The sequence below is a fragment of the Corythoichthys intestinalis genome, chromosome 9 (assembly GCF_030265065.1).
Source record: "Corythoichthys intestinalis isolate RoL2023-P3 chromosome 9, ASM3026506v1, whole genome shotgun sequence".
NCBI lineage: Eukaryota > Metazoa > Chordata > Actinopteri > Syngnathiformes > Syngnathidae > Corythoichthys > Corythoichthys intestinalis.
The window spans coordinates 16,495,786-16,520,961 of record NC_080403.1 but is presented as its reverse complement, the minus strand read 5'-3'; the positions used below and the strand labels follow the sequence as shown (position 1 = coordinate 16,520,961).

Here is a 25,176-nt window from a genome sequence, read left to right as displayed (position 1 = left end):
GAGTGTTAAACGCCGTTTTCCACTCGTCCCCTTCCTTTATCCTCACCAAATGGTAAGCCTCGCGTAAATCAAGAGTGGTAAAAACAGAGGCGGATTGCAACGGAGCGAATGCAGAGTCCAGGAGAGGTAGGGGGTATTTATTCTTGACGGTTATGTCGTTTAGACCCCTGTAATCAACGCATGGGCGAAGTGTTTCATCTTTCTTACTTATAAAAAAGAACCCAGCCCCAACTGGGGATTTGGACGGTCGGATAAGCCCAGCTGCGAGGGACGACGTTATGTAGTCGTTCAGGGCCCCCTGCTCCGGTTTAGACACCTGGTAGAGTCTAGAAGTGGGCAATTTGGCGTTCGGAACCAGATCGATGGAACAATCATAGGGGCGATGTGGAGGAAGTGACTTAGCTAGGGTCTTGCTGAAAACTAACTTGAGGTCATGGTATTCGCAGGGCACCAAGGACAAATCGATCGGTTCCGGCTTAGACGGCACTGACGCTCCAGGGAAAGATGACGCTGCACGTAAGCAATGGGAGTGGCAGTGAACACTCCAATTAACGATCCTAGGGGCCTCCCAGTCAATGTCTGGGTTGTGCTGCTTTAACCATGTTAACCCGAGAACAACTGGAGCAGACTTGGTTGGCATAACAAAAAATGGTCTACGCTCGGCGTGATTACCAGACACAACCAATGCGAGGGCTTCAGTTTCGTGGGTAACTGTGAAAACAAGGTCTCCATTAAGGTCCCGTACCTCCCGGGGCTCCTTCAATTTAATTAGGGAGCCACCAAGCGAGTCCACGACCGAATAATCCACAAAGCAGTCATCTGCCCCTGAATCAACTAAGACAGTTACCTTTAAGCTGTGACCGTTCCCCGTAATAATCCCAGGCAGTTGCAGTCTGGTGTTCTTGAGCTGTCTTGCGGCTTTAGCGGCCGTAGACGGGTACTCACATGGCCGCGGTGGGGTGCCTCTTGAGGGGGACTTCCCCGCTGCGAGCCCGCTGTTTGAAGTAGGTCCGCCCCTGCAGGCTGCACGAGGGTTTGATGGACAAGAGGCGACGCGATGGCCAGGCTCACCGCAGTAAAGGCACAGCTGCGCCGCCATGCGTCGTTCACGCTCCCTTGTGTTGAGCCGCTTCCCGCCGAGCTGCATGGGCGCCTCTCCTGTTGTAGACTGCCCACCGAGACCAGGCGAGGGAGGAGAAGCCGGATTGAAGACACTCCTGCTCGCCGCTGGATCGGCTCTCTCGATGACGGCCCTCGGATCAGCTCTCTCAATGACGGCCCTCGTCGACCGGTCACGCCATTCCACGCCTCTCTCACGCTCCCGTTCGAGAAGCCGATTGTCCAAACGCACCGCCAGACCTATAAGATCCTCCAAATCACGTGCTTCGTCACGGGCGGCTAGTTCGTCTTTTACTAATGGGCGTAGCCCCCTCCGAAATATACAGCGTAATGCCGCGTCATCAAAGCCGCTCTCCGCTGCCAAAATGCGGAAGGAGACGGAGTAGTCCGCTACAGACTGTTTGCCCTGAGTCAAGTCGAGCAAGCGACTACCTGCCTCCTTACCCCGAATAGGGTGATCAAAAACTCTCCTCATTTCCTCGAGAAAATCCGGAAATGAGTCGTGTATCACTAGGTAATGATTGCTGATCGCCATCGACCATGCGGCCGCTTTACCGGTGAGGAGGCTCATGACGAACGCAACCCTGGACCTATCGGAGGAATACGTGAGGGGCTGTTGGTCAAAAACTAACGAACACAGATGCAAAAACTGCCCACACAAGCCGGGTTCCCCCCCATAGCGTGGTGGGTGCGGAATGTTAGGCTCATGCAACGGAGAGGAAGCCGGAGCCGGCGGAGAGGCGAGGGGAACGTGGACGGATGCCGTAACCGCCGGTGAGACGGGGCGGTGAGCGCAAACCTGGTCTACACGTGCCTCGAGAAAGCGCAGGTTAACGGTAAGAGCGTTTATCGCTGACCTGATCTCATGGAGAACGCGATCGTGCGGGTCTACAAGCTGCCTCGAGTCTGAGGACGCCGGGGCTTGGGACTCGCTGTCTACGGGGTCCATTCTTGTGGCCGAGATATTCTGTTAGGGTCCGCGAACGCGGAAACAAGGTTGGACCTCACAACAGACAACAAACGACTGAAGGAAGCGTACATGGGTTTATTAAATACAAAACAAAAACACGCATTCGCGGCAAAAAGGGGAAATAACAAAACGGGTCCGTGACAGGAGGTCGACGGGGATCAATACACAAACGCGAGGGTAAACCAAGGTGCTAGACAGAGCCAATAAAACAACTAAAATACACTCACATACCTGCACAAGGTAGAGGCTTACAAAACTAAAGCGACTGGCGACTAAAACCCACGGAGGGTGCGAAATTACCAAAGTAGCAAGTTACTCGAAATGCAAGGATGTCAAATGGCGACCAGCAAGAATCAATATCTCGGCGTCCTTCCAGTGGATCGCCTGCGTCTTTATACTGTTGTTGATGAGCTGCAGGTGTGACGTCGGGAACGCCCCCACAGTCGGCTCTGCAACAACACAAACTCTGACCAGGAGCAGAACGTGACAATTTTATTTTTCAAATGTTTTTTTTCTTTGTATGAAAATATTAGGGCTGTCAAAATTATCGCGTTAATGGGCGGTAATTAATTTTTCTAATTAATCACGTTAAAGTATTTGACGCAATTAACGCACATAACCCGCTCAAACAGATTAAAATGACAGCACAGTGTCATGTGCACTTGTTACTTGTGTTTTTTGGAGTTTTGTCGCCCTCTGCTGGTGCTTGGGTGCGACTGATTTTATGGGTTTCAGCACCATGAACATTGTGTAATTATTGACATCAACAATGGCGAGCTACTAGTTTACTTTTTGATTGAAAATTTTACAAATTTTGTTAAAATGAAAATAGTAAGTGGGATTTTAATATAAAATTTCTATAACTTGTACTAACATTTATCTTTTAAGAACTACAAGTCTTTCTATCCATGGATCGCTTTAACAGAATGTTAATAATGTTAATCCCATCTTGTTGATTTATTGTTATAATAAACAAATACAGTACTTATGTACAGTATGTTGAATGTTTATGTCCGTCTTGTCTTATCTTTCCATTCCAACAATAATTTACAGAAAAATATGGCATATTTTATAGATGGTTTGAATTGCAATTAATTACGAATTATTAATTTTTAAGCTGTGATTATATATATTAATACATACATTATATATATATATATATATATATATATATATATATATATATATTAGGGCTGTCAAACGATTAAAATTTTTAATCGAGTTAATCACAGCTTAAAAATTAATTAATCGCAATTAATCGCAATTCAAACCATCTATAAAATATGCCATATTTTTCTGTAAATTATATATATATTCTGTAAAATAAATTGTTGGAATGGAAAGATAAGACACAAGATGGATATATACATTCAACATACGGTACATAAGGACTGTAGTGGGCATTTCACTCTACTGTCATTTAAATCTGTCTATGCTGTCCTCACTCCGAAGCGTCTACTTTTTCCAAAGCTAGACAGCTAGTGAACGACACCTTAATAATCAGACTTCTTCCTTTTTCATCTGATTTATTAATAAAATGGCCTCAAACCACTGTCCTCTTTAGACTGTCGTAAAACTACAAAAAAAAGTACACAAGCATTGCATTAGCAGCAACGTTAGCTTAGCACACTATACAGGTTCACTAAACATAAACAAAAAGCGTCTCATACAAAAAATATAACATTTCGCTTACTAACATAATATGTACATTCTTTACAACAACCATACTTACGGACAAATCTTGTCCAAGGATCATATAAGCACAACATTACAACGTAGGCGTCAGCCCGAGATGTCGTGCAGCCATATTGAACTGGCAAGAAAACAATAAACCATGTCGCAAAGCGACCACAAGAGTTCGCTGTTAGACAGCACAAAAAGCCTTGCTGTAAAACTTACCAAAAGGCAGAATACTGTCTGAGCGGGACATGTGCGTTAATTGCGTCAAATATTTTAACGTGATTAATTTAAAAAATTAATTACCGCCCGTTAACGCAATAATTTTGACAGCCCTAATATATGTATATATATATATATATATATATGTATATATATATATATATATATATATATATATATATATATATATATCCACACCATTACACCACCACCACCAGCCTGAACCGTTGATACAAGGCAGGATGGATCCATGCTTTCATGTTGTTGACGCCAAATTCTGACCCTACCATCTGAATGTCGCAGCAGAAATCAAGACTCATCAGACCAGGCAACGTTTTTCCAATCTTCTATTGTCCAATTTCGAAGAGCTTGTGGAAAGTGTAGCCTCAGTTTCCTGTTCTTAGCTGAAAGGAGTGGCACCCGGCGTGGTCTTCTGCAGTTGTAGCCCATCTGCCTCAAAGTTCGACGTACTGTGCGTTCAGAGATGCTCCTCTGCCTACCTTGGTTGTAAAGGGTGGTTATCTGAGTCACTGTTGCCTTTCTATCAGCTCGAACCACTCTGGCCATTCTCCTCTGACCTCTGGCATTTCCGCCCACAGAACTGCGGCTCACTGGATATTTTCGGACCATTCTCTGTAAACCCTAGAGATGGTTGTGCGTGAAAATCCCAGCAGATCAGCAGTTTCTGAAATACTCAGACCAGCCCTTCTAACACCAACAACCATGCCACGTTCAAAGTCACTCAAATTACCTTTCTTCCCCATACTGATGATCGGTTTGAACTGCAAGAGATTGTCTTAAACCATGTCTAAATGCCTAAATGCACTGAGTTGCCGCCATGTGATTGGCTGATTAGAAATTAAGTGTTAATGAGCAGTTGAACAGGTGTGCCTAATAAAGTGGCCGGTGATATATATATATATTTTTTTTTATTTTTTTTATTTTATTTTTTTTTTACCAGAAGGAGGCCACGTGAAGCTCCAGAGCCGTGGGTTGCCTACTCCTTCTTTGGTTGAAATATTTACTTTATAATAGCAATAAATGTACTTTTTGGACTTAAACCGGACTTTTTTTGGCCGAGAAAGCAAGGAATGGAAGGCTTGATGCTGCCAGGCAAGTATTTTTGCAATACACCTTTCAAGCCATCTTGTCGTATTTCTTGGGGCTGCTCTGCTTTGCTATTGAGCGTGGCGCGGGACAAGACTGCCCTCGGCTGCCTACTATATGTAACAACAGGGTGAAGCGTTCTTGCTGACTTGCCCCGTCGCCCTGGTTACCAGAGGCCGGAAGTAGCCTTGCAATAATGCTAATAGCCGCTAGCCTGGCTTCGTGATCTGGTCATGGTCCTAAAGTAGGAAAACGTGAGTACGATTTTTTTTTTTAAACAAACAGCAGCATTTATGAATGCTAACGTTAAATTAAAGTTGACGGAAAGGATACTGATGAATATATGCCTGCAAGGGGATTCTAGCATTGATCGAAGGAGAAATATCTACATACCCTTAAATATTATAACGTGTTTACGTGGTAAATTGCATGATTTTGCATGGTTTTCTAATGCCGTCCCTTTGATAGATTGTTAAAAAAAAAAAAAAAAAAAAAAAAAACGGATATTCATGTCTGAATTTGGTAGTGCACCACATAAATCAAACGCTAAAGTACAATAAGGCTAACATTGCAGTGTACACAGATTGGGAATTTGGGAATACAGTGAATAAGTGCGTATATCACAATTTACAGTCCTCAAGGAGGCAAACGGCTGACCTTATATGATAGTGCAAATGACAGTTTGTGCATACAGTGTATCACAAAAGTGGGTACACCCCTCACATTTCTGCAGATAATTAAGTATGTTTTTTCATGGGACACCACTGACAAAATGACACTTTGACACAATGAAAAGTAGTCTGTGTGCAGCTTATATAATAGAGTTCATTTTTTTATAGCTTTTATTGAAAGTCCGCCTGTCTCGGCGAATGTGCGGCGAATGGTATGAACACTAACAGGCTGACCCCCCACCTCTTCAATCTCTGCAGCAATGCTGACAGCACTCCTGTAACGAGTCACATGACATTTTGGAGGGAAAATGACCAGCAGTACTTAATTTGGACATTTAGGGATGAACGTAATTTGTAAGGGGTGTACTCACTATTGTTGCCAGGGGTTTGAGGGTTTAAATATTAATGGCTATATTCTGAGTTATTTTGAGGGGGAAATTAATTAACTCTATTATATAAGCTGCACACAGACTACTTTTCATTGTGTCAAAGTGTCATATTGTCAGTGTTGTCCCATGAAAAGATAAACTTAAATATCTGCAGAAATGCAAGGGGTGTACTCACTTTTGTGATACACTGTAGTAGGGGTGTGACAAAATATCGAAATGGTGATATATAGTGATACTTTGTATCACAAAAGGTTTTCCATATGCTCCTGCCAAAAATCGAGATATTGTCTTAAAAAGGTGTCAATGTCTAAAAAATAAATAAATAAAAAGGAACCAACAAGTTGCTACTTAAATCTTCCAACCATAATAGTGTCTAAGTTAACTCTAAGGCTGGGTTGAAGGTGCACGACGTCGAATCCATTTAGACTGGGAACGTTTGTTCATTCGAGCATTTACAGGTCATTTCCTGTTGAGTTTGAGTCACTGCCTATTCATTTGGGTGATTCCCAGGTCACTTCCTGTTCTGTAACTCAAAATAAACAGGAAGTGACCCGTAAAATACCCCAAAATCAACAGGAAGTAACTGAAAATCAACAGGTAAATGACCTTAAATAGCCCAAAATTACCTCATTGCCTGGCATTGACTGCCACTGACAGCCATAGACGTTCAGTCCGTTTGAAGTCGGAGGGATTGCAGCAAATGTTCATTCGCTGCCACCCTCCCAGTTCAAATGGATTGGACGTCTACTAGTGATAAACTCATTCCAATTCACAGCAGAAGCTTGTTTTTCTGTTTATTAGTTGTTTGTAGAATATTCAAGAATCATTTCCTGACCAATGTATCGATAATCGTTGTATCGCCATATCATCAGATCATCGTTATTTGTGATCTTTGTATTGCAAATCGTATCGTGAGGTACCAAGAAGTTCCCACTCCTACACTGTATATATTAATGTAACAGTGCAAAAATGCTATGATATAATTGTGCAAATATTGCATATGCACTATCCACTACACTTATAAGTGAGATGCATTTGACAATGCTGTGGAATTAGCAGTGCAATGACTGACATTTTAGTGCAAACTTGAGCTGAGTATGGTGACTGCTCTTGTAAAGAAACTCTCTCAATCTGAATAAATGAATTAGGTTTAGGGTGAGGAGATAAGACCAATTTTGACGAATGATTGCAGCAGATCAAACGGATCAGACGTCCATCGCCATCACTGGCGTGCACTCAGTTAATTTTTATGATGGATGTCCAATCATGAGATTGTCACTACTAGTAGACGTGGGAGAATGTGCATCCGCTGCATACGCGGAGATTAAGGGGGGACCCTTGTGGCCGAAAATGTCATTACATATAATTGACTTTCTAATATATGAATTTAAAACTAAGATTTTGCCGGTAAAATGTCTAAAAGTTGTAAAGCAATAAAACAAACAACATAAATGAATGAAATGAAGAAAAAAAATATTTTTACAATGGGTCGAAATTATTTTTCAAACAGATCATGGGACTAGCCAAAGAAAAAACACCTGAAGACAAAAGAAGCAAAATGGATATACGTAATTTTTTCAAGCCTAAACTTTCAAAAGCGACAACAACTGCCCAGCGAGAACTAAGGATTGAAAATGAAGACCATGAAACGCCGGAGAGCACCGCCAAAGGTTTGCTCCACTAAAGACGTGAACTAAGCCTGTCGCGATATGCAATAATTGCATTTATCGCACAGTAAATAAAAATGAAGGCGGTAATTTTCCCGCTGCGATTTATCGCCTCACGTGTATGTGCGTGCCCACGCGTGCGGCAGATGTGCTGTTAAAAGTTCGGCTTTCTTGTTACCAACTACGCAATATGCTGCGACGAGGACTCAAGGCCCAAATACACGAAACACATCTTCGTGCTGAAGCCCGCCGGATGGTTGAGGCTATTTTCTATATATGCTAGAGACGCATCTGTCAAAATGGGCTGAGCCGGGCGTGGACTCAACAGCCTAGTTGCTTATTCACGGTTTAAATACCAGCGAACATGGACGAAGAATGCTCCATCATGGAGGTGGAAAGTCACAAAGTGATTTATGATGCAGGAGATCATCATTATAAGGACAACATTAAAAAGGAAGCTGGATGGTGTCCTATTATGTGTGTTTTTCTGGCAATGATCTCAAAAACACACGACGTGCTGACAACTTTTTTATTAACACACGGCGCTAACAATACTTCCTCAACCTGTGGCTCTCAGCAGGCTACGTCTGTCTCTCTCACTGCCGCGTCACATGAACAAAACTACATCACCGTTGCGTGCGCTTCAGGGTGCCTCGGAAAACATCCAATCAGAATATTACACATGGAACGCCATAGCACAAGGTATGAGGGGAAAAGTTTTCATTTGCCTAAATGCTTAAGTTACTAAGTGCATTTTTATTTTTTTCTTGAAAAAGGCATTTTATTTATTCTGTGTTTCTGTGTGGTAGTAATATTGTTGTCTTTTACTTAAAAGAGGCATGGTCTATTACTTTTTTAGTTGTGATTTCTTAAAAGGTATTTTTGAATTTAAGAGAACATTTATTGCGTTTAAATGGTTGTACTTGATCTAATGATATATACTGTATTCTCACTGTTGGTTTAAATTTTATTTTTTTGGGTGGGGCGCAATAATATCACATATCGCAACGATTTATGAGATAAATTATCGCCCACTAAAATTTGTTATCGTGACAGGCCTAACGTAAATGCTAAAAAATGATGGGGGAAAAAAACCACTCATTTTTAACATTATTATAAATGTTGCTGGCTGGAATATTCAGTCAAAAAGGATAAGGCGTCTACTTTTCCACTAGGCAAGACAGAAAAACACGCACGCACACACGCACACAGCTGGGATGCCTGCATGTACAAGCATGGGCTAAGCTACTATCCGAGCATATATCTTGTAACTAAGTTAATATTATGCTGACACTGCATTTCAGGGTCATCAACATTTTTCCCTCCCTGCCACAAAAGTCAAACTCTGCCTATGATCCGTTGCCACGCTCCTACTTTAAAGGGTTTGGCCGTGAAAAAAATAAAACTTGTTCTTCTGGCCTATGGGGCATGCACCCCCACATCCCAATGAGTTATCAGTTTTCAAGGCAAATGTATTTGTACAGCACAATTCAACACAAGGCAAGTCAAAGTGCTTTACATCACATGAAGATCCACATGTAAAAAATCACATTTTCACAATGAATAAAAATCACATTAAATAAAAAAGAACGTTAAAACAAAGACAACTGAAACAGGAAATAAAATTATACGTAAAAATCACATTAAATCACTAACATAATTTAAAAAATAATAATTGAAATCAGAAATGGAAATAAAGCAGAAAATGAATGAAAAGTAAATACCGTATTGGCCCGAATATAAGACGGCCCTGATTATAAGACGACCCCCTCTTTTTCAAGACTCAAGTTTGAAAAAAGACTTTTTGAACACCAAATTAAATTGTATACAGAAAATAATTACAGTACATCTGAAACAAATGATTATAACAATATATTTGAGTGAAACAAATAATTATAACAATATATTTGAGAATAAAGCATGTTATTTTGCCTCATTCAAATCTTAATATCTGAACTTTTAAATATGTAAACTAAAGAGCAATTGCATTCGTAAATGAAAGGTCTCTGGTTTTTGAAATGTAAATGAACCAATCTATTGTGATAAAACAACAAAATTGCAATAACTGCATTGGCCATCAAAGTGAAGTCTAACTGTAACTGTAGTCTTGAAACAAATCTGAATACGGAAAAACATTGCAATAAAATAATGTAAACTGGTTAAACTTGAAAGTAGCTGAGATCTGTCATGACAGAACATCGCTTCAATGATATCTGGCGCCCTCTAGCGTCGTGAATGGGTATAATGTCTAGACGGAGAATATAAGACGACCCCCACTTTTTCAGTCTTATTTCAATACAAAAAACAACTTCTTATATTCGGGCCAATACGGTAGTTTGAAATTTGAAATACAGTGGAGCAAATAAATATTTAAGTCAACCACTAATTGTGCAAGTTCTCCCACTTGAAAATATTAGAGGGGCCTGTAATTGTCAACATTGGTAAACCACAACCATGAGAGACAAAATGTGGAAAAAAAACAGAAAATCACATTGTTTGATTTTTAAAAAATTGATTTGCAAATCATGGTGGAAAATAAGTATTTAGTCTATACCAAAAGTTCATCTCAATACTTTGTTATGTTCCTTTGTTGGCAATAACGGAGGCCAAACGTTTTCTGTAACTCTTCACAAGCTTTTCACACACTGTTGCTGGTATTTTGGCCCATTCCTCCATGCAGATCTCCTCTAGAGTAGTGATGTTTTGGGGCTGTTGTTGGGCAACACGGACTTTCAACTCCCTCCCCAGATTTTCCATGGGGTTGAGATCTGGAGACTGGCTAGGCCACTCCAGCACCTTGAAATGCTTCTTACGAAGACAATCCTTTGTTGCCCTGGCTGTGTGTTTGGGATCATTGTCATGCTGAAAGACCCAGCCACGTCTCATCTTCAATGCCCTTGCTGAATGATGGAGATTTTCACTCAAATTCTCTCGATAGATTGCCCCATTCATTCTTTCCTTTACACAGATCAGTCGTCCTGGTCCCTTTGCTGAAAAACAGCCCCAAAGCATGATGTTTCCACCCCCATGCTTCACAGTGGGTATGGTGTTCTTCGGATGCAATTCAGTATTCTTTCTCCTCCAAACACGAGAACCTGTGTTTCTACCAAAAAGTTCTATTTTGGTTTCATCTGACCATAACACATTCTTCCAGTCCTCTTCTGGATCGTCAAAATGCTCTCTAGCGAACCGCAGACAGGCCTGGACGTGTACTTTCTCTAGCAGGGGGACACTTTTGGCAGTGCAGGAGGAGTCCCTGGCTGCGCATTGTGTTACTGATAGTAGCATTTGTTTCTGTGGTCCCAGCTCTCTGTAGGTCATTCACTAGGTCCCCCCGTGTGGTTCTGGAATTTTTGCTCACCGTTCTTGTTATCATTTTGACGCCAAGGTGTGAGATCTTGCATGGAGCCCCAGATCGAAGGAGATTATCAGTGGTCTTGTATGTCTTCCATTTTCTAATAATTGCTCCCACAGTTGATTTCTTTACACCAAGTGTTTTACCTATTGCAGATTCAGTCTTCCCAGCCTGGTGCAGGTCTACAATTTTGTCTCTGGTGTCCTTTGACAGCTCTTTGGCCTTGGCCATAGTGGCGTTTGCAGTGTGATTGACTGAGGTTGTGGACAGGTGTCTTTTATACCAATGAGTTAAAACAGTGGAGCCTCGTTAGACCTCGTTAGACTTTGTTAGAAGAGGTTAGAGCTCTTTGACAGCCAGAAATCTTGCTTGTTTGTAGGTGACCAAATACTTATTTTCGACTGTAATTTAGAAATAAATTCTTTAAAAAACCAAACAATGTGATTTTCTGCGTTTTTTTCCACATTCTGTCTCTCATGGCTGAGGTTTACCCATGTTGACAATTACAGGCCTCTCTAATCTTTTCAAGTGGGAGAACTTGCACAATTGGTGGTTGACTGAATACTTATTTGCCCCACTGTATATAGACAGTTGTGAATAGGCTGTGATAAACGAAAGCGTTTTTAGCCGTGTTTTAAAGGAGCTAACAGTTTGAGCACACTTCAGAACTTCAGGTAACTTGTTCCAGAGATGAGGAGCATAATAACTAAATGTTGCCTCACCCTGCTTGGTTCTTGTTCTTGGAACATACAGGAGACTATTTCCAGACAACCTTAGGGGTCTAGATGCTTCATAGGGATCCAACAAATGAAGCATGGATTTTGGTCCAAGGCCATTACGTGTTTTGTAGAGGAGCAGTAGTATTTTATAGTCTATCATTTGACTCACTGGAAGCCAGTGTAACAATTTCAAAACCGGTGTAATGTGCTCCAGCTTCCTTGTATTTGTAAGGACTCTGGCAGCAGCATTCTGTAGTAGCTGCAGCTTCCTGACTGATTTTTAAATTTTTTTTTATTAAGACCTGTAAATATACTGTTGCAATAGTCCAACCTACTGAAAATGAATGCATGCATGAGTTTTTACATGTCTTGTTTAATCAGAAGCTCCTTTATTCCGGCTATTTTTTGTAGGTGGTAATAAGCAGAAATTTTGAAATGAATGTTCATTCTTTCGCTGCTAGCCCTCCTGCTTCAAATGGATTGGACGTCTAGAGCTGTCAATGACAGTCACTGAGTAACTAGCAGATGCTTTGAAGATGATCAAACAATCTTTCAAAAATCGGCTGGGAAATAATGTCAATGCCTTGAATTTGATGGGGACTGCCCCTACCAACATGGCCGTCCTGAGGACATTTTGGCAGGTCTTCCTGAGCCCCTGCTGTCAATTGAAATGAGTTTATCACTAGTAGATGTCCAATCCATTTGAACCGAGATGGTGGAGTGCGAAATTTGCTGCAAACCGTCCCGCTTCAAATTGATCGGACATCTAGCGCCGTCCTTGGAAGCCTCACTAATTTTGTCCGTGTATGCACTCTGTGTTCAAATAGATAACCACGGTGCGTGATTGTTGCCTGTCGAAGATGAGCGCCGCCACGACCGAGGACGTGGCCTGCACGATTAAGCCGCCTGTCTTCCTGGGCTTCAGAAGCGGGACGCGTGAGCGACCCTCCGGCGTGTGCGTCGTGGACGTGGTCCTGCCTCCAGGGAAGACGGTCGACGTGAGTCCGCCGACGTTACTGTGGCTTGGCAATCTTTTTCTAGCGAGTGGTGCTAGTCACACTGTTCTGTTGTCAGATTGAGAGAATCTCCTTTAAGAACTTCTACACAGCCTTCTTGAGCATCAGGCTGCAAAGGCGGAGTCCCGGCCGGGAGGGGGCGCCAGCCAAGTGGTGTACGGCCCTCAGGGACTGCCCACTCATGAAAAACCCCCACACCGAAGGAGGGGCCCACGACTACTACAACTTACATCGGAAACAGGTAGTCGTGCGCAAGTCGTGACATGACGGCGGAGTAATTAGGGCTGAATAAAGAAAGAAAAAATGGGACTACGAGAATAAAATAATAATACTACCAGATTAAAGTCCTAATATTACAAGAATAAAGTCATGTTGTAATACCACGAGAAAAAAGTCGCGATATTACGAGCATAAAGGTGTAATATTACAAGATTAAAGTTGTAATACTACATAATATGAGAACAATTTTTTTAATGGGACATAGTTTTACATTTGACACGAAAAAAAGTTGTAATGTTTGGTAACTTTAAATAATATTTCAAATTATTGAGATTAAAGTTTTATCTTTTCGTAAAATGTACAACAAGCACTGCGGCTAATTTAGCTGCTACGTACATTATGTAGTGCAATAACAATAACTAGAAATGTCCCTATCTCATATTTTTGAACCCAAATCTGCCGATAAGAAGTCCTGATTCAATGCCGGAAAAAAAAAAAAAATTCATTTGATCAAAAGTTCCAAACATGTTACAGTACTGTACTTTTTTACAGTTCTTCCTCTTTTTCAGGGAGTGTTGTGGATAACGTATACATATTTATTGAAAAAAATTAACTTTGCAATATATATTGCTATGGCTCTACACTTACTTTTTTGCATTGGCTGCACTGGCGCGCCTAACTTTTGCACCAGCACAAAATGTAGGCGCACCCACATTTTTCCATTTTCCATTATTACTCTCCATAACATTCATATAATTCGGTAACACTTTACAATAAGGGTCCCTTAATTAACATTAGTTAATGCATTTTTAGACATAAACTAATGTGTAAGTAACATTCTAATAATTCATATAATCCCTTATCTAATATTAATTTTTACAAAATTACAAAAAATAATGTAATGCAATAGTTAACATTAATTCGCATATACATTAATGCATTAATACACAGTTATTAATGTATACTGGTCCGAGTAAAGTGAATATATTCCTTCAAATTGGGAAACATTGCTCTGTGGGTCATTGGGTGCTGCGAAATTAACTTTAAAGTGCGTACAACAGGATAAAAAAAAGTCTTGAATAGCATTATTATGTGAATTAGAATCATATTTTGAGATAATTTGACTCTATACAACAATTTGGCAAAGCGCAGAAGACGAGAAATTAGTCTTTTCATCTGCCCTTTAGCCACGCCTACCATCATAGGGCTCTAGCATCCCCAACAGGAGGATGACGTTGGCAGGGTCATGGTATCATCTGATTTACAATTCAGCCCATTGAGGCAGTGACGCCTCCAGAAATTTTTCATAGGGGTGGCCAGATGGGGCCACTTAAAATCTTGGGGTGGCACACCAAAACTAAAAGCCATAATTTCAGGTTTTCATTATGAAGATTCCTCCGGATGTTGCAACGAGCACGACACGAAGTTTGATTAAAAATCAGGGTTTAATTCGCTCTTGACAAGCCTTGGCAACCCGTGAGAACTGGTCAAACACATACACAATAGTGACGGGATCTGTCGTTCACTTGAGTAAACGAATCCATTCCGGTTCGTTCAGTAAAACGATTCGTTCAAACGAATCGTTCAACGAATCGTTCGCCCCCCTCATCTCCCTCCCCACCCAAATGAATCGTTCGGTTAGTGAACGGGAAGTGACGTTGCCGAACGAATCACCAAAGACCGCTTCGCAGTATAACTGAACGGGAAGTGACATTGCTTGGTCCCTCCCTCTCTTGCACATTGACCACTCGTCGTAGTTTCAGAAATGAGTGACAGGCGATATCATTCTGCTCTCAGAGACAGCCTCGTCTCCCTCCCGCTGCTGCAAAAGCGAGGGAGAACTTCCGCGTCGTCTGTCCTAGTTCTATGGGCTCAAAGTCATGGCTCGTGCTTGCATTTCGAATTAGGACACGGTTAAACATTTTCCTTTTGAGGGGGAAGTCGGGGTTTGGGGTCGGGGGCGCACGGACTTTCTTTAGCATGATCTTGCTCACATATACAATGCTGCTGCTAACAGCCAACGCGGCATGCCTGCTGTCACGAAAATAAAAATAAATCGAAAGTTTAATTTCTAATTATGGAACGGCCAACACATCATATTAACCTCTCGCTCTGTTGTATTTTTGTTTCTTATTATTAAGATGATCGTTTTGAATTTTTGCACTGGTATTAATAAATAAAATAATCCGGTCAGCTCCCCTGTCGTCCCCGCATCTCAGATCGTCAAATGCTGACGAGAAATAATTGTTTGCTTTATGATTTCGCCTTTCTACTCTCATTAGTCTGTTAAGAAAAATGTAGACATATTGCGACATCTCCCGTGTCCGCGCGCTTTGTTTTTGGGGCGCTTGAGTAGCACATGATGGACGGATTGACATAATTTGTCAAACCAACCGACACCCTCTGACACGAAAAAAATAAAAAAAAAACACTCGGAAAAAATTGACATGTATATACAGTTTCATTGCAAATCAGTATTATGGTGATCATACTAAATATTATTTTTTTTCTGTGCACATATGAGGTACATATCGCTGCCATGAAGCCTCCATATAGTGACAGTTCTCTGCCCGCTTCACTGCCTTCACGCGACCGCAGCTCAGGTTTTGCTTGCCTCGTAGCTACGCGTGTTTTAAATTACTGTAAATTTGATAGTACTGTATATCGTCATAGGCACAGTCCCGAGTCTGTTGAGAAAAGTAGAACACTAAACCATGCTCGCTAGATTTGTGTGGTGTTTTTGTCTTTTTGAGCAGCATTTGATAGGCTCCACGTTAACAAATATGTGACAAAGTCGTTTCCTTTCATTTTATGACTCGTTCACCGCATAGTCATTACTGGAAAGTCAAGTTAGCAGCAAGCTAGGTCAGGAACCGGAGGACCGAATCACTGAACGGGAAGTGACAAAACTCAGTCTTTCCCCCCTGCCTGCACGCTGGCTGCATATTGGCCACACGTGGAAATGAGTGACATACGCCATGATTCTGTTTCCGCTCCCTCCCCTGCCCGCGATGAGGCTGGCGTCTGATTGGTCGTGTGCGATGTCAGAAGACGCTGCCGCTTGCTCAACGCCCTCCCACGCAGCGAACAAGCGCCACCAACTTCATAGAACGAATCAGTGCAGATGGTGATTAGTTCGGTCTCGTTCACCCAAACAATTCGTTCAAAAAGAACGAATCGTTCGCGACCGATACAACACTAATACACAACGAAAAATACACTTAAGAAATAATACAGAGATCATACCTGTCAACCCGAGGCCGTTGGCAATCTTACAAATAGTGATGTATGCCCTTACAAATTGGCGACTAATCCTACAACGCTCTATATAGCTCGCAATATGAAACAATAATAAAACTCAAATGTTTTAAATGATATGAATTTATTTATAATATTGTAACATATAACCTGGTGCAATCAAAGAACAATATCATCAGCAATATCATGATTACTAAAATTTAACAGTGACTTTTGTTATAATTGTATGAAGCACTTTTGGCAATTTCTATCATGTCTTGATGGCTGCACTTCAGCTCGCAATTCAGGTTGACTTGAAGGTAGTTCGTTAGTGTGTCCAATTACAAATTAAAAAGGTCACTTGATAAAATTAACTTACCGATGCAATCTTTGAATCAGGGAACATTTTTTTTTGCTAATTCTGAGAAATGATCAGCAATAGTTGCAGGCAAATTGTGTTCGGCAACAAATTGTCAGAATGAAATCTTGGCTTTCGTCACTTTTCATTCTGCAGACTTCATCTACATAATCAGTGTTGGTAATCTTACTTTTAAAAAGTGATTAGTTACAAATTACTTCTCCCAAAAAGTAATTGAGTAAGTAACTCAGTTACCTGAAGGTAAGAGTAATTAGTTACTTGGCAAAGTAACTGGTGTTACCTTTCATGTTTTTTGTTTTGTTTTGTTTTTTCATTAAAAAAAAACAAACATAGCAACCTTTGCTATATTTGGAAATCGTTTAATGTTGTGAATCAACTGTTAAAGTTGTTAAAATTGCTACCGTTTTTGCATTAGTTCCCTTCTGTCTACTTTCGACATGTTAAAGTTTTAAAACTGTTTCATCATTTAAAGATTGATTCAAGTCAAGATTTTGCCGATTTAGGAGTATTAAAGTTACTTAGGTTCGCTACGAAGGTTCACTACAACAGTGCCTTTCTGTGAAGTCTACTGCTTCAAAATGGCGGCCGTTTATTAACGCTGCCGTCTGTCATTTTGCTTGTAGTTCTATAAGCATTTGATATCTAGGCGTAGATTGTAGGCTGTTGGCTACAGTCAGGAGATATTGGAGCCACCTAGCCTAGCATCGCGTTTGCTACATGGTCAAAACACTCTAACGGAGGGAAAAAAAACGTAATGCACGAAAAACGTACAGATTTTGAATGTACGGCGTACACATTTAAAAATCAGTGCTGACTTGTACAAATTACGCCGAAACCGTACAACTTGACAGGTATGAGATATAATTGCAAATTAAATAAAGAAAGTACACAAACCTCGTGGGCTCCCTTGCCTTTTCCTTCTCCCTCGCTTAAGGATTGCGTCAGCCAAAAAGCATCGAGTAGAACAGTTATGCTTTAATTAATTTTCTATTTACAATTGCCACCAGATGGCAGAAAAGTGCAGTTGCAAATAAAATCAAAGCGAATATGAGAAGGACACGGCTACCGATATACTTTGGTGTATTGTGTAACAACAATCTAACGATATATGGCAAGTGGGGTGGCCAGCGGGGTGGCCAACAAATTTATAGGGCCACCCCCTGGTGGCGCCACTACATTGAGGGGGAATTATTCAGAATGATGAAAATGCGACGAAGACAGCCGCAAAATGTCATTGTTTCAGTCTCTTTACTCCAATATTTTTACAGGTTATTCTTTTTATCAAAGTATTTGTCCCCAATTGCTAAATAAATGGTATGGTCATGACAAATAACAGCCTTGTGCTAAATGGAACATGAAATATTAAAATGCATTTATTCAGTACGACATGGCAAAATTACGGTACTTCATAATGGTCAAAACTGTCCACTTCTTGCACCTCCCAAACTATATTTTATGCCACCGGAGTTTTTTGTCATTTCCGTGCCCCGGCTTCGGAAAGCGTAAACAAACCAGGAGGCGTGACAGCTAGCCGACAAGCTAACCCGAACCGAGTGCTGTTTTAGGAGGGGCAGTTTACATGGCGACTCTGCGACACGAAGACACAATAACTGTGTTGCGGAGTTGCCTAGGAAGGCTAGAGCCGGGATTGGACCCGCAATCTCAGAACTGTAAAGTGGACGTTCTAATCACTGTTCCGCCGTGCCGCCTTCATCAGAAAAACGCTTGTCTTGATGAAATGCTACATTGAGTGAGTCCACTCGAATTCACTCGCGCTGCCAAAAACAGCCTGTCAACAACAAAGAATGACTAAACCATGATTAACACATTTGTGCCTTTATCGTAGAGCTACCAGCATTTTCCCAGCAGATACAAGCTTTTTAAATTAAAACCCGATCCTTTCACCGTTTCTGATCCTCTGAAAAATGGCGCGATCAGCCCGATTTCTAGTCACGTGATTGGATCACGACCTCGCTAACAATAACAATACTGCGAGCATCTCAAATTTAACAATCGCTTTCACATATAAGGAAATCCTTCATCTTTTGGCTCATCAACACCAAATTACAATCAATAAAAGGATTTTTTTTCCAGCTAATAATGTAACATTCAGAGCTATGTGAAGTACGTAGCAACTAATTTTGCTAAATTAGCCTTACTGCAGCCATACGAACGGATATGTACGATACCAAATTTAGTCTGGTAAAATTATTTAAAGTTACATGACAATTTGACTTTTTCTCCTCGTAATACTGTATATTGGAATATTACTTTTTTCTCATAATATCGCCAATTTTCTCTCGTATTATATAGTGCTGCAACAATTAACTCAAGTAATTCTATTAGAAAATAGCTTCGAATCAAATTTTGCTGCTTCAAGTATTCGTTTAATTGGAGTAGCATCGTAATGGTTTGTTTTGAAAGTGTTTGCACTTAGTTTTATTGATTTGGATGGATACACTGCCTTCTAGTGGCAAGAGTGAATATGACATAACTCATTTAACATGGCTGAATCCAACTGCTCCCTGTTAAGACCAACATAAGGTAAGTTTTGTTTGAGCTAATTTTTTTTCTAATGCATGCATAATTTAGGATATTGTATATGTCAAGAGCATTGTAAAACAACGTTAGCATTTTGTAGCATTTAAGCTAGCGGACTTTTGCAACGCAAGTTAGCCCATTTTTCTTTTGTTAGAATTCTCATTTCATCTTTTTTTATACCGTTTGAGGCTTAGCTCAGGTATTTTATTTTTAAATTAATGAATTTTATTTTTTATTCACATTTAATGCTTTTTTAAGAGGGCAATCTTAACAAGCCTTTGTTCTACAGCTCCGAACATTTATTCTGCAATAAATTGAATGTTCGTAAACCAATAACTCAATTATTCGAACTAGATTAAGCGACTGCTAAAATAATCGATAGCTGCAGCCCAAGTATTATAACGTATGACTTAAAATTCGTAATATTTCTCATTAATCTCATAATATGACAAGGTATGACTACTCTCATAATATTATATCACTTTGTTCTCGTCGTTTGAGTTTTTTCTTTGTAACACGCCCATAGACTTAATAATATATTGACAGGACGTGGTGCCGATTAATAGGGGAGCTATCTCCGTCAAAGCTGAACGAGTGGAAACATAGACAAAGAGCTTTTTACATTGAACATTCTTGTGAATAAATGCTTTAATCCCTGAATTCTTTGTAGATATGAACGTAAAACAGTCTCGATTCCTGGTTGAAAGCAAAAAAAAAAAAGGGCAGTTAACATTTATTTTACGTAAATATTGCAAATTATGACACCAATACCACAGCGCTTACCATGGCATTTCTTCCATTGATTTTTTTTACGTTTCAAAATGCATGCATGGTACGGAAAATATAATAATTACCTTGAATCCTCGAACAAATTACTCCTGAGACAATCCTTCCTGTTTCTTTGCGGTACAGCTTTCGTACTTTTTCAACCTAAATCTGTCCTTGGATCGCTGCATTTGTTTGAGAATAACCGACCGACTTCGAGCGACTGAAGCGGAGTGTGGGACAGCCCCCTACTTGAAGGCGTGTCTGGGGAATGTGTCCCGTCAATATCATTATGAAGCAATTGTATTTTTTAAGTTGCCAATAGCATGATGTGCTTTGTGCTCAGTTGCAAGTGTCCGCTGACGAGGTGTCTTGCGTGCGACTGATCCTGAAGCAGCCGTCGTGGTCCTGGTCCTCATTCGGAGTAGAGGACGTCCGCGTTTACCCACGCGCGCCCCCACCCGTATGTAAAACGCACTTGTTTTTTTATTTTGTTTTAAAGGGAAAACCCTTTTTCTATGTTGGCGCTTTGCAGGAGCCGGACAAGGAGCTCTCGGAATGGCTGCTGGCCCTGGAGACGGTCGACCCGCCCGTGCAGGTACACCTGAATCGAACGGGCCGTTTCTTTCGTAAACGCCGCTCCATTTGTGTGTTGGTAGGGCCCGGCGGTGGACGCGGCGGGCGTGTCTCGGAGCCTCCAGCAGATGTGGGCACTCAGCCAAGTCATGCAGGCCAGTCAGACCTCCACCGCCTCCGTCGGACGCTTCGACGTTAGTGGCACTTACTCGACTCTTTATGGCACCAAAAATGACAGCTCATCCATTCACTTCCACATAGTTCACCCAAAATCAAACAGGCAGGCGTTACGCTGCACTATTCTCAACAATTGTTCTGCAAGACAGATCCTCCCACCAAATTACCGTAATTTTCAGACTGTAAGGCGCACCTGATTATAAGCCGCTACCCACCAAATTGGGTACGAAAATGGCATTTGTTCATTGATAAGCTGCACTGGACTATAAGCCGCAGCTGTCCTCACTGTATTATGGAATGTTTACAACAAAACAGTAACACTTTGATAGCGGCATCATACGACTGTCATAAGACTAAATGAACCACTATGAAGCTTTGAACCAATTGGCTGCAAAGCTTCATTGCTTCAATAGGCTTCATTTGGCCCAAACTGCTCCTTTGGGGGAGACAGTCAACCTCTGCTGCGACCTGCCGTCAACACTGTTGTCCAACATGCCTCCTAGCATGCATTGCAGCACTACAGATGTAAATAATACAATTCATGTTCTGTGCTAATTCTTCAGTTACTGTTCCAGTTGTTTCATTAATTGCGAGTTATGGTATTTGGTAACACTTTATAAGGCCATAAGGCTGTCATTAGACAATCATAATTATGACATGACACTGTCATGAGCATGTATGAATGCTTATAACAAATGTCATTTATTGTTATCGGGCAAATTATCTCACTTTTAAATGGATGTAAAAGATCCAAGCTGGATATAAATGGTATTAGTGACATAATTTGCCAGATGCTTAATGACACAAGCATTCAGTAAGGCCCATGATAGTGTCATGTCATAACTATTAGTCTTATGACAGTGTTATTACTAGAGCTGGGAATCTTTGGGTACCTAACGATTCGACTACGATTACGATTCAGAGGCTCCGATTCGATTATAAAACGATTATTGATGCACCCCCCTCCTTTTTTTTTTTTTTAAATGTTTTGTACATTAGTTCCAAAATTGTTCAAAAATACTCTCAGGCTAAACCACACTACTATTTCAGTTTCAAGTTAACATATAGCAGTAAACAAATATACAAAAATAACATTAAATAAAAAACTCCAGTCCCCATTCTGTATCAGCAGCTTTAAACTACATTCAATTAATTTAATGTTGTGAATCAACCGTTAAAGTTGTTAAAATTGCTCCCGTTATTCCATAATTTCCCTTTTGTCTACTTTCGACATGTGAAAGTTTTAAAACTATTTTAAAAGATGGATTCAAGTCAATATTTTACCGATTTAGGAGTATTTTAGATAAAAAGTTAATTTGGTTTGCTTGGAAGGTTCGCTACAACAGCCTTGCAGGGAAGTGTACTGCTTTAAGATGGCGGCCGTTTATAACGCCCGTATCTAGCTTTTTGTAGATGTGCTGCTAACACTACCAAATCTATATTGCATCTAGTCCTATATAAATGATATCCACCGTAACATTATATGGATGTACTTTGTAGCAGCTTTTCGGCAGCAGTCAGGTATGTTGTTGTGTTTTTTTATCTTGTTGCATGAGTTGAGCTATAGCCGTGAGTTGAGCATTGGCATTACCCGAGGGGCCGGGTAATGGGAAGCATGATGTTTAGCTACTCTCGCTCCGTTCCGTCCCGAAGACCGCGCGGCGCGCTGAGTGTTGTGTACTTCCGCTTTACTTGGCATATTTCAATAATCGAAATTTGGATGTTTGTGAATCGTTCTCGAATCTTCCACGGCCGAATCGCGAATAATCTAAGAATCGGAAATTTTGCACACCTCTAGTTGTCATCATTGTCAAATTAAGTGGTACCTATTAAGCCAAATGGATCAACAAATAAACCACACTGGAAACCGCAGGATTCAAAATGAAAAAAAGTAGTGGCTTTTAGTCTGAAAATTATGGTAGTTATGAGATGTCCAATCTATTTCAAGTGGGAGAGTTCAAATGGGCTATACGTCTATTGCTGTCAATGCCATCCAATGAGTTAATATTCATGCTGGTTTTCCAATGTTTTTTTTTTTCATTTTTTTCGCAGGTGGATGGCTGTTACGACATTCAATCATTATCGCTGACATAAAAGCTGTTCATTTCTGTTGTTCTGTTCTTGTTTGACAGTGTGAATAAAAGTAAAATGGAAGAAAACATTTCATTTGTAAGCCAGAGGCTGTTAGCCACTAGCTGTCCAGAAAGGAGGCGCTGCACTCCAAAAACAAATGAACGCTGTTTGGGATGACCGTAGTTCGGTAGTCGTCCCGCAGGGGGCGACGCGCGCCTTTACGTGGTTTTTCAGTTGATAAGTCACCATGACAACAAGATGAGCTCATTCATATTTGATTCTGAAATAACAAATGACTGTACCGCTCGCACGCGCAGATTGTGTTACGGCAAAAATAGACAAGATGTCCTTCCTCCTCCTCGTCTGACCGTGGCTATTTTCGGGAGTTTATCAATGGGACGCCGGCGGAGGTCAATGACGACTCGTCTAACAACTATTTTCTAGTCAAAAACGTGCACGTCCTGTCGGTGATGAATAATTTAATTGCATGAGAGAAAACACAGCAAAGGAATAGACACACAAGTGCAACGGAGGCCGCCGACGCGACGCTCTGGGAGCAGCATGCATGTGTTAGGAGGACGAGGCAGGGGTCTTGATGTAGTCGTCCACCCCTGTGATGGTGGCTTTGCAGAAGAAACAATCTTTGTTGTTCATCAGGTGCTGATTGATGCAGGCCCTAAAAAGGGAGTGCGAGAACTCGCTTAGAAACACAACCAGGCGGGAAAGAACACACGTGTGAGCGAACGCCACCGACTTGCAAGATTTGTGCGAGCAGGGCTTGAAGACGGCAGAGATGGGGTGCGCGTAGCAGATGGGGCAAAGGTCGTCCTCGCTCGTCGGCTGCAAGCGCAAAAAAGACAAAACGCACCCAGATGTCATACCCGTGGACAGGGTTCTTGCACCGTTTTAAGTCTAAATTTAATGGTTTTAAAGACAACTTTAAGACATTTAAATTATTATTGAAGACCAAAACATGTCGCAACAATTTCTGATGAAGAAAAAAAACATTTTATTTCACTGTAAACATAGAACTGTTGCTACAGACCGCTGTTTTTATTCTCATCTCAAGTGCGACCCAATGGTTTTGACCTCCATTGTCCCGAATGAAAAAGTTTTTTTTTTTTTTTTTTTTTTTGCAAGACTTTGCACTGGGCACTAGAGGTAGGAATCTTTGGCCACCTAACGATTCGATTACGATTCAAAGGCTACGATTCGATTATTGATGCACACCCCTCCCCAGCTATTATCAGCTTTTAATGTTTCGTACTAGAGATGTGATGCCGATCGATCGGGTCCAATCACGTCATTTTCAAAGTATCGGAATTGGCAAAAAAAATATCGGCCATGCCTTTTTTTAATACATATACTTTAACTGAATTGTTTTCTAATTGTATTTAACGTTACAGACATAATATGTTACACTAATCCAGAATCTTTAATTTAGGCTTAGGGTAGGGTTATCAAAAATATCCCGATAACGGCGGCAATTATTTTATTAAAAAATGTGTCACGTTTAAATATTTAACTCTATTAATTAGGGTTGTTCCGATCATGTTTTTTTGCTCCCGATCCGATCCCGATCGTTTTAGTTTGAGTATCTGCCGATCCTGATATTTCCCGATCCGATTGCATTTTTTGGCTCCCGATTCAATTCTGATAATTTTTCCCGATCATATACATTTTGGCAATGCATTAAGAAAAAAATGAATAAAACTCGGACGAATATATACATTCAACATACAGTACATAAGTACTGTATTTGTTTATTATGGCAATAAATCCTCAAGATGGCATTTACATTATTAACATTCTTTCTGTGAGAGGGATCCACGGATAGAAAGACTTGTGACTTTACATATTGTGACTAAATATTGCCATCTAGTGTATTTGTTGAACTTTCAGTAAATGATACTGTAGCCATGCCCAAATGAATGATGGGAAGTGGAACCATGACTGTGCAACGTGCTACCAATTGATATATCTTCTCTGCGTTGGGAAATAACAAGGTTTAAAGAAAAAGATCAATTGCTACCTTGCTTCCCCACATTGCTTCACATGATATTTCTAATCGTAGAGAGAGGAATTGTAAGGCTTTAGCCAATTAAAAAAAGGCTCCAAAGGCTGCCAAAATTCACTCTGCTCATTTTATGCTGCCTTTTATCTCTCTGTATAGGTAAAACGGCGCCATTACAGATTAAACGCGACAATGCGTGAGTGGGTCGTGCAGCGCATGCATTAATTGCGTATTTGTTTATTATGACAATAAATCCTCAAGATGGCATTTACAATATTAACAT

General features: G+C 40.8%; 2 protein-coding genes across 7 annotated transcripts in view; one reads left to right on the top strand and one right to left on the bottom strand.

Annotated features, from left to right (window-relative positions):
- The first annotated feature begins 205 nt into the window (after positions 1-205).
- Positions 206-23,789, top strand: nicn1 (nicolin 1). 4 transcript variants are annotated; one of them, XM_057845190.1, is made up of 7 exons: positions 5,232-5,349; positions 12,724-12,894; positions 12,971-13,153; positions 20,400-20,516; positions 20,589-20,654; positions 20,712-20,823; positions 22,859-23,789. In XM_057845190.1, the coding sequence occupies exons 2-7, from the start codon at positions 12,757-12,759 to the stop codon at positions 22,933-22,935; spliced, it is 693 nt and encodes a 230-aa protein (XP_057701173.1). In that variant the 5' UTR covers positions 5,232-5,349; positions 12,724-12,756; the 3' UTR covers positions 22,936-23,789. The 4 variants fall into 4 exon arrangements, with proteins under 4 accessions (XP_057701172.1, XP_057701173.1, XP_057701174.1 ...); XM_057845191.1 differs by having other exon boundaries at positions 20,589-20,651; positions 20,713-20,823; positions 22,859-22,980; XM_057845189.1 differs by lacking the exons at positions 5,232-5,349; positions 22,859-23,789 and adding an exon at positions 206-1,955 and having other exon boundaries at positions 20,589-20,651; positions 20,713-21,697.
- The window catches only part of LOC130921367 (E3 ubiquitin-protein ligase RNF123), a 63,544-nt gene continuing 58,203 nt past the window's right edge, over positions 19,836-25,176 (bottom strand). For 2 of the 3 annotated variants that reach the window (XM_057845184.1, XM_057845185.1), the window contains 2 exons: positions 23,634-23,719; positions 23,325-23,555 (listed from right to left, as the gene is read on the bottom strand). In XM_057845184.1, coding sequence (XP_057701167.1) covers positions 23,450-23,555; positions 23,634-23,719 — 192 coding nt within the window. In that variant the 3' untranslated portion in view covers positions 23,325-23,449. Of the gene's footprint in view, positions 23,556-23,633; positions 23,720-25,176 lie in introns of all 3 variants that reach the window. The other variant, XM_057845183.1, reaches the window with a different exon arrangement.

Bases quoted from the DNA above. Each gene is read 5' to 3' on its own strand.
- nicn1 (XM_057845189.1), top strand. From the start codon at position 12,757: ATGAGCGCCGCCACGACCGAGGACGTGGCCTGCACGATTAAGCCGCCT. The intron at 13,154-20,399 runs GTAGTCGTGCGC...CTTTGTGCTCAG, and splicing joins ACAACTTACATCGGAAACAG to TTGCAAGTGTCCGCTGACGA. The intron at 20,517-20,588 runs GTATGTAAAACG...GGCGCTTTGCAG, and splicing joins ACCCACGCGCGCCCCCACCC to GAGCCGGACAAGGAGCTCTC.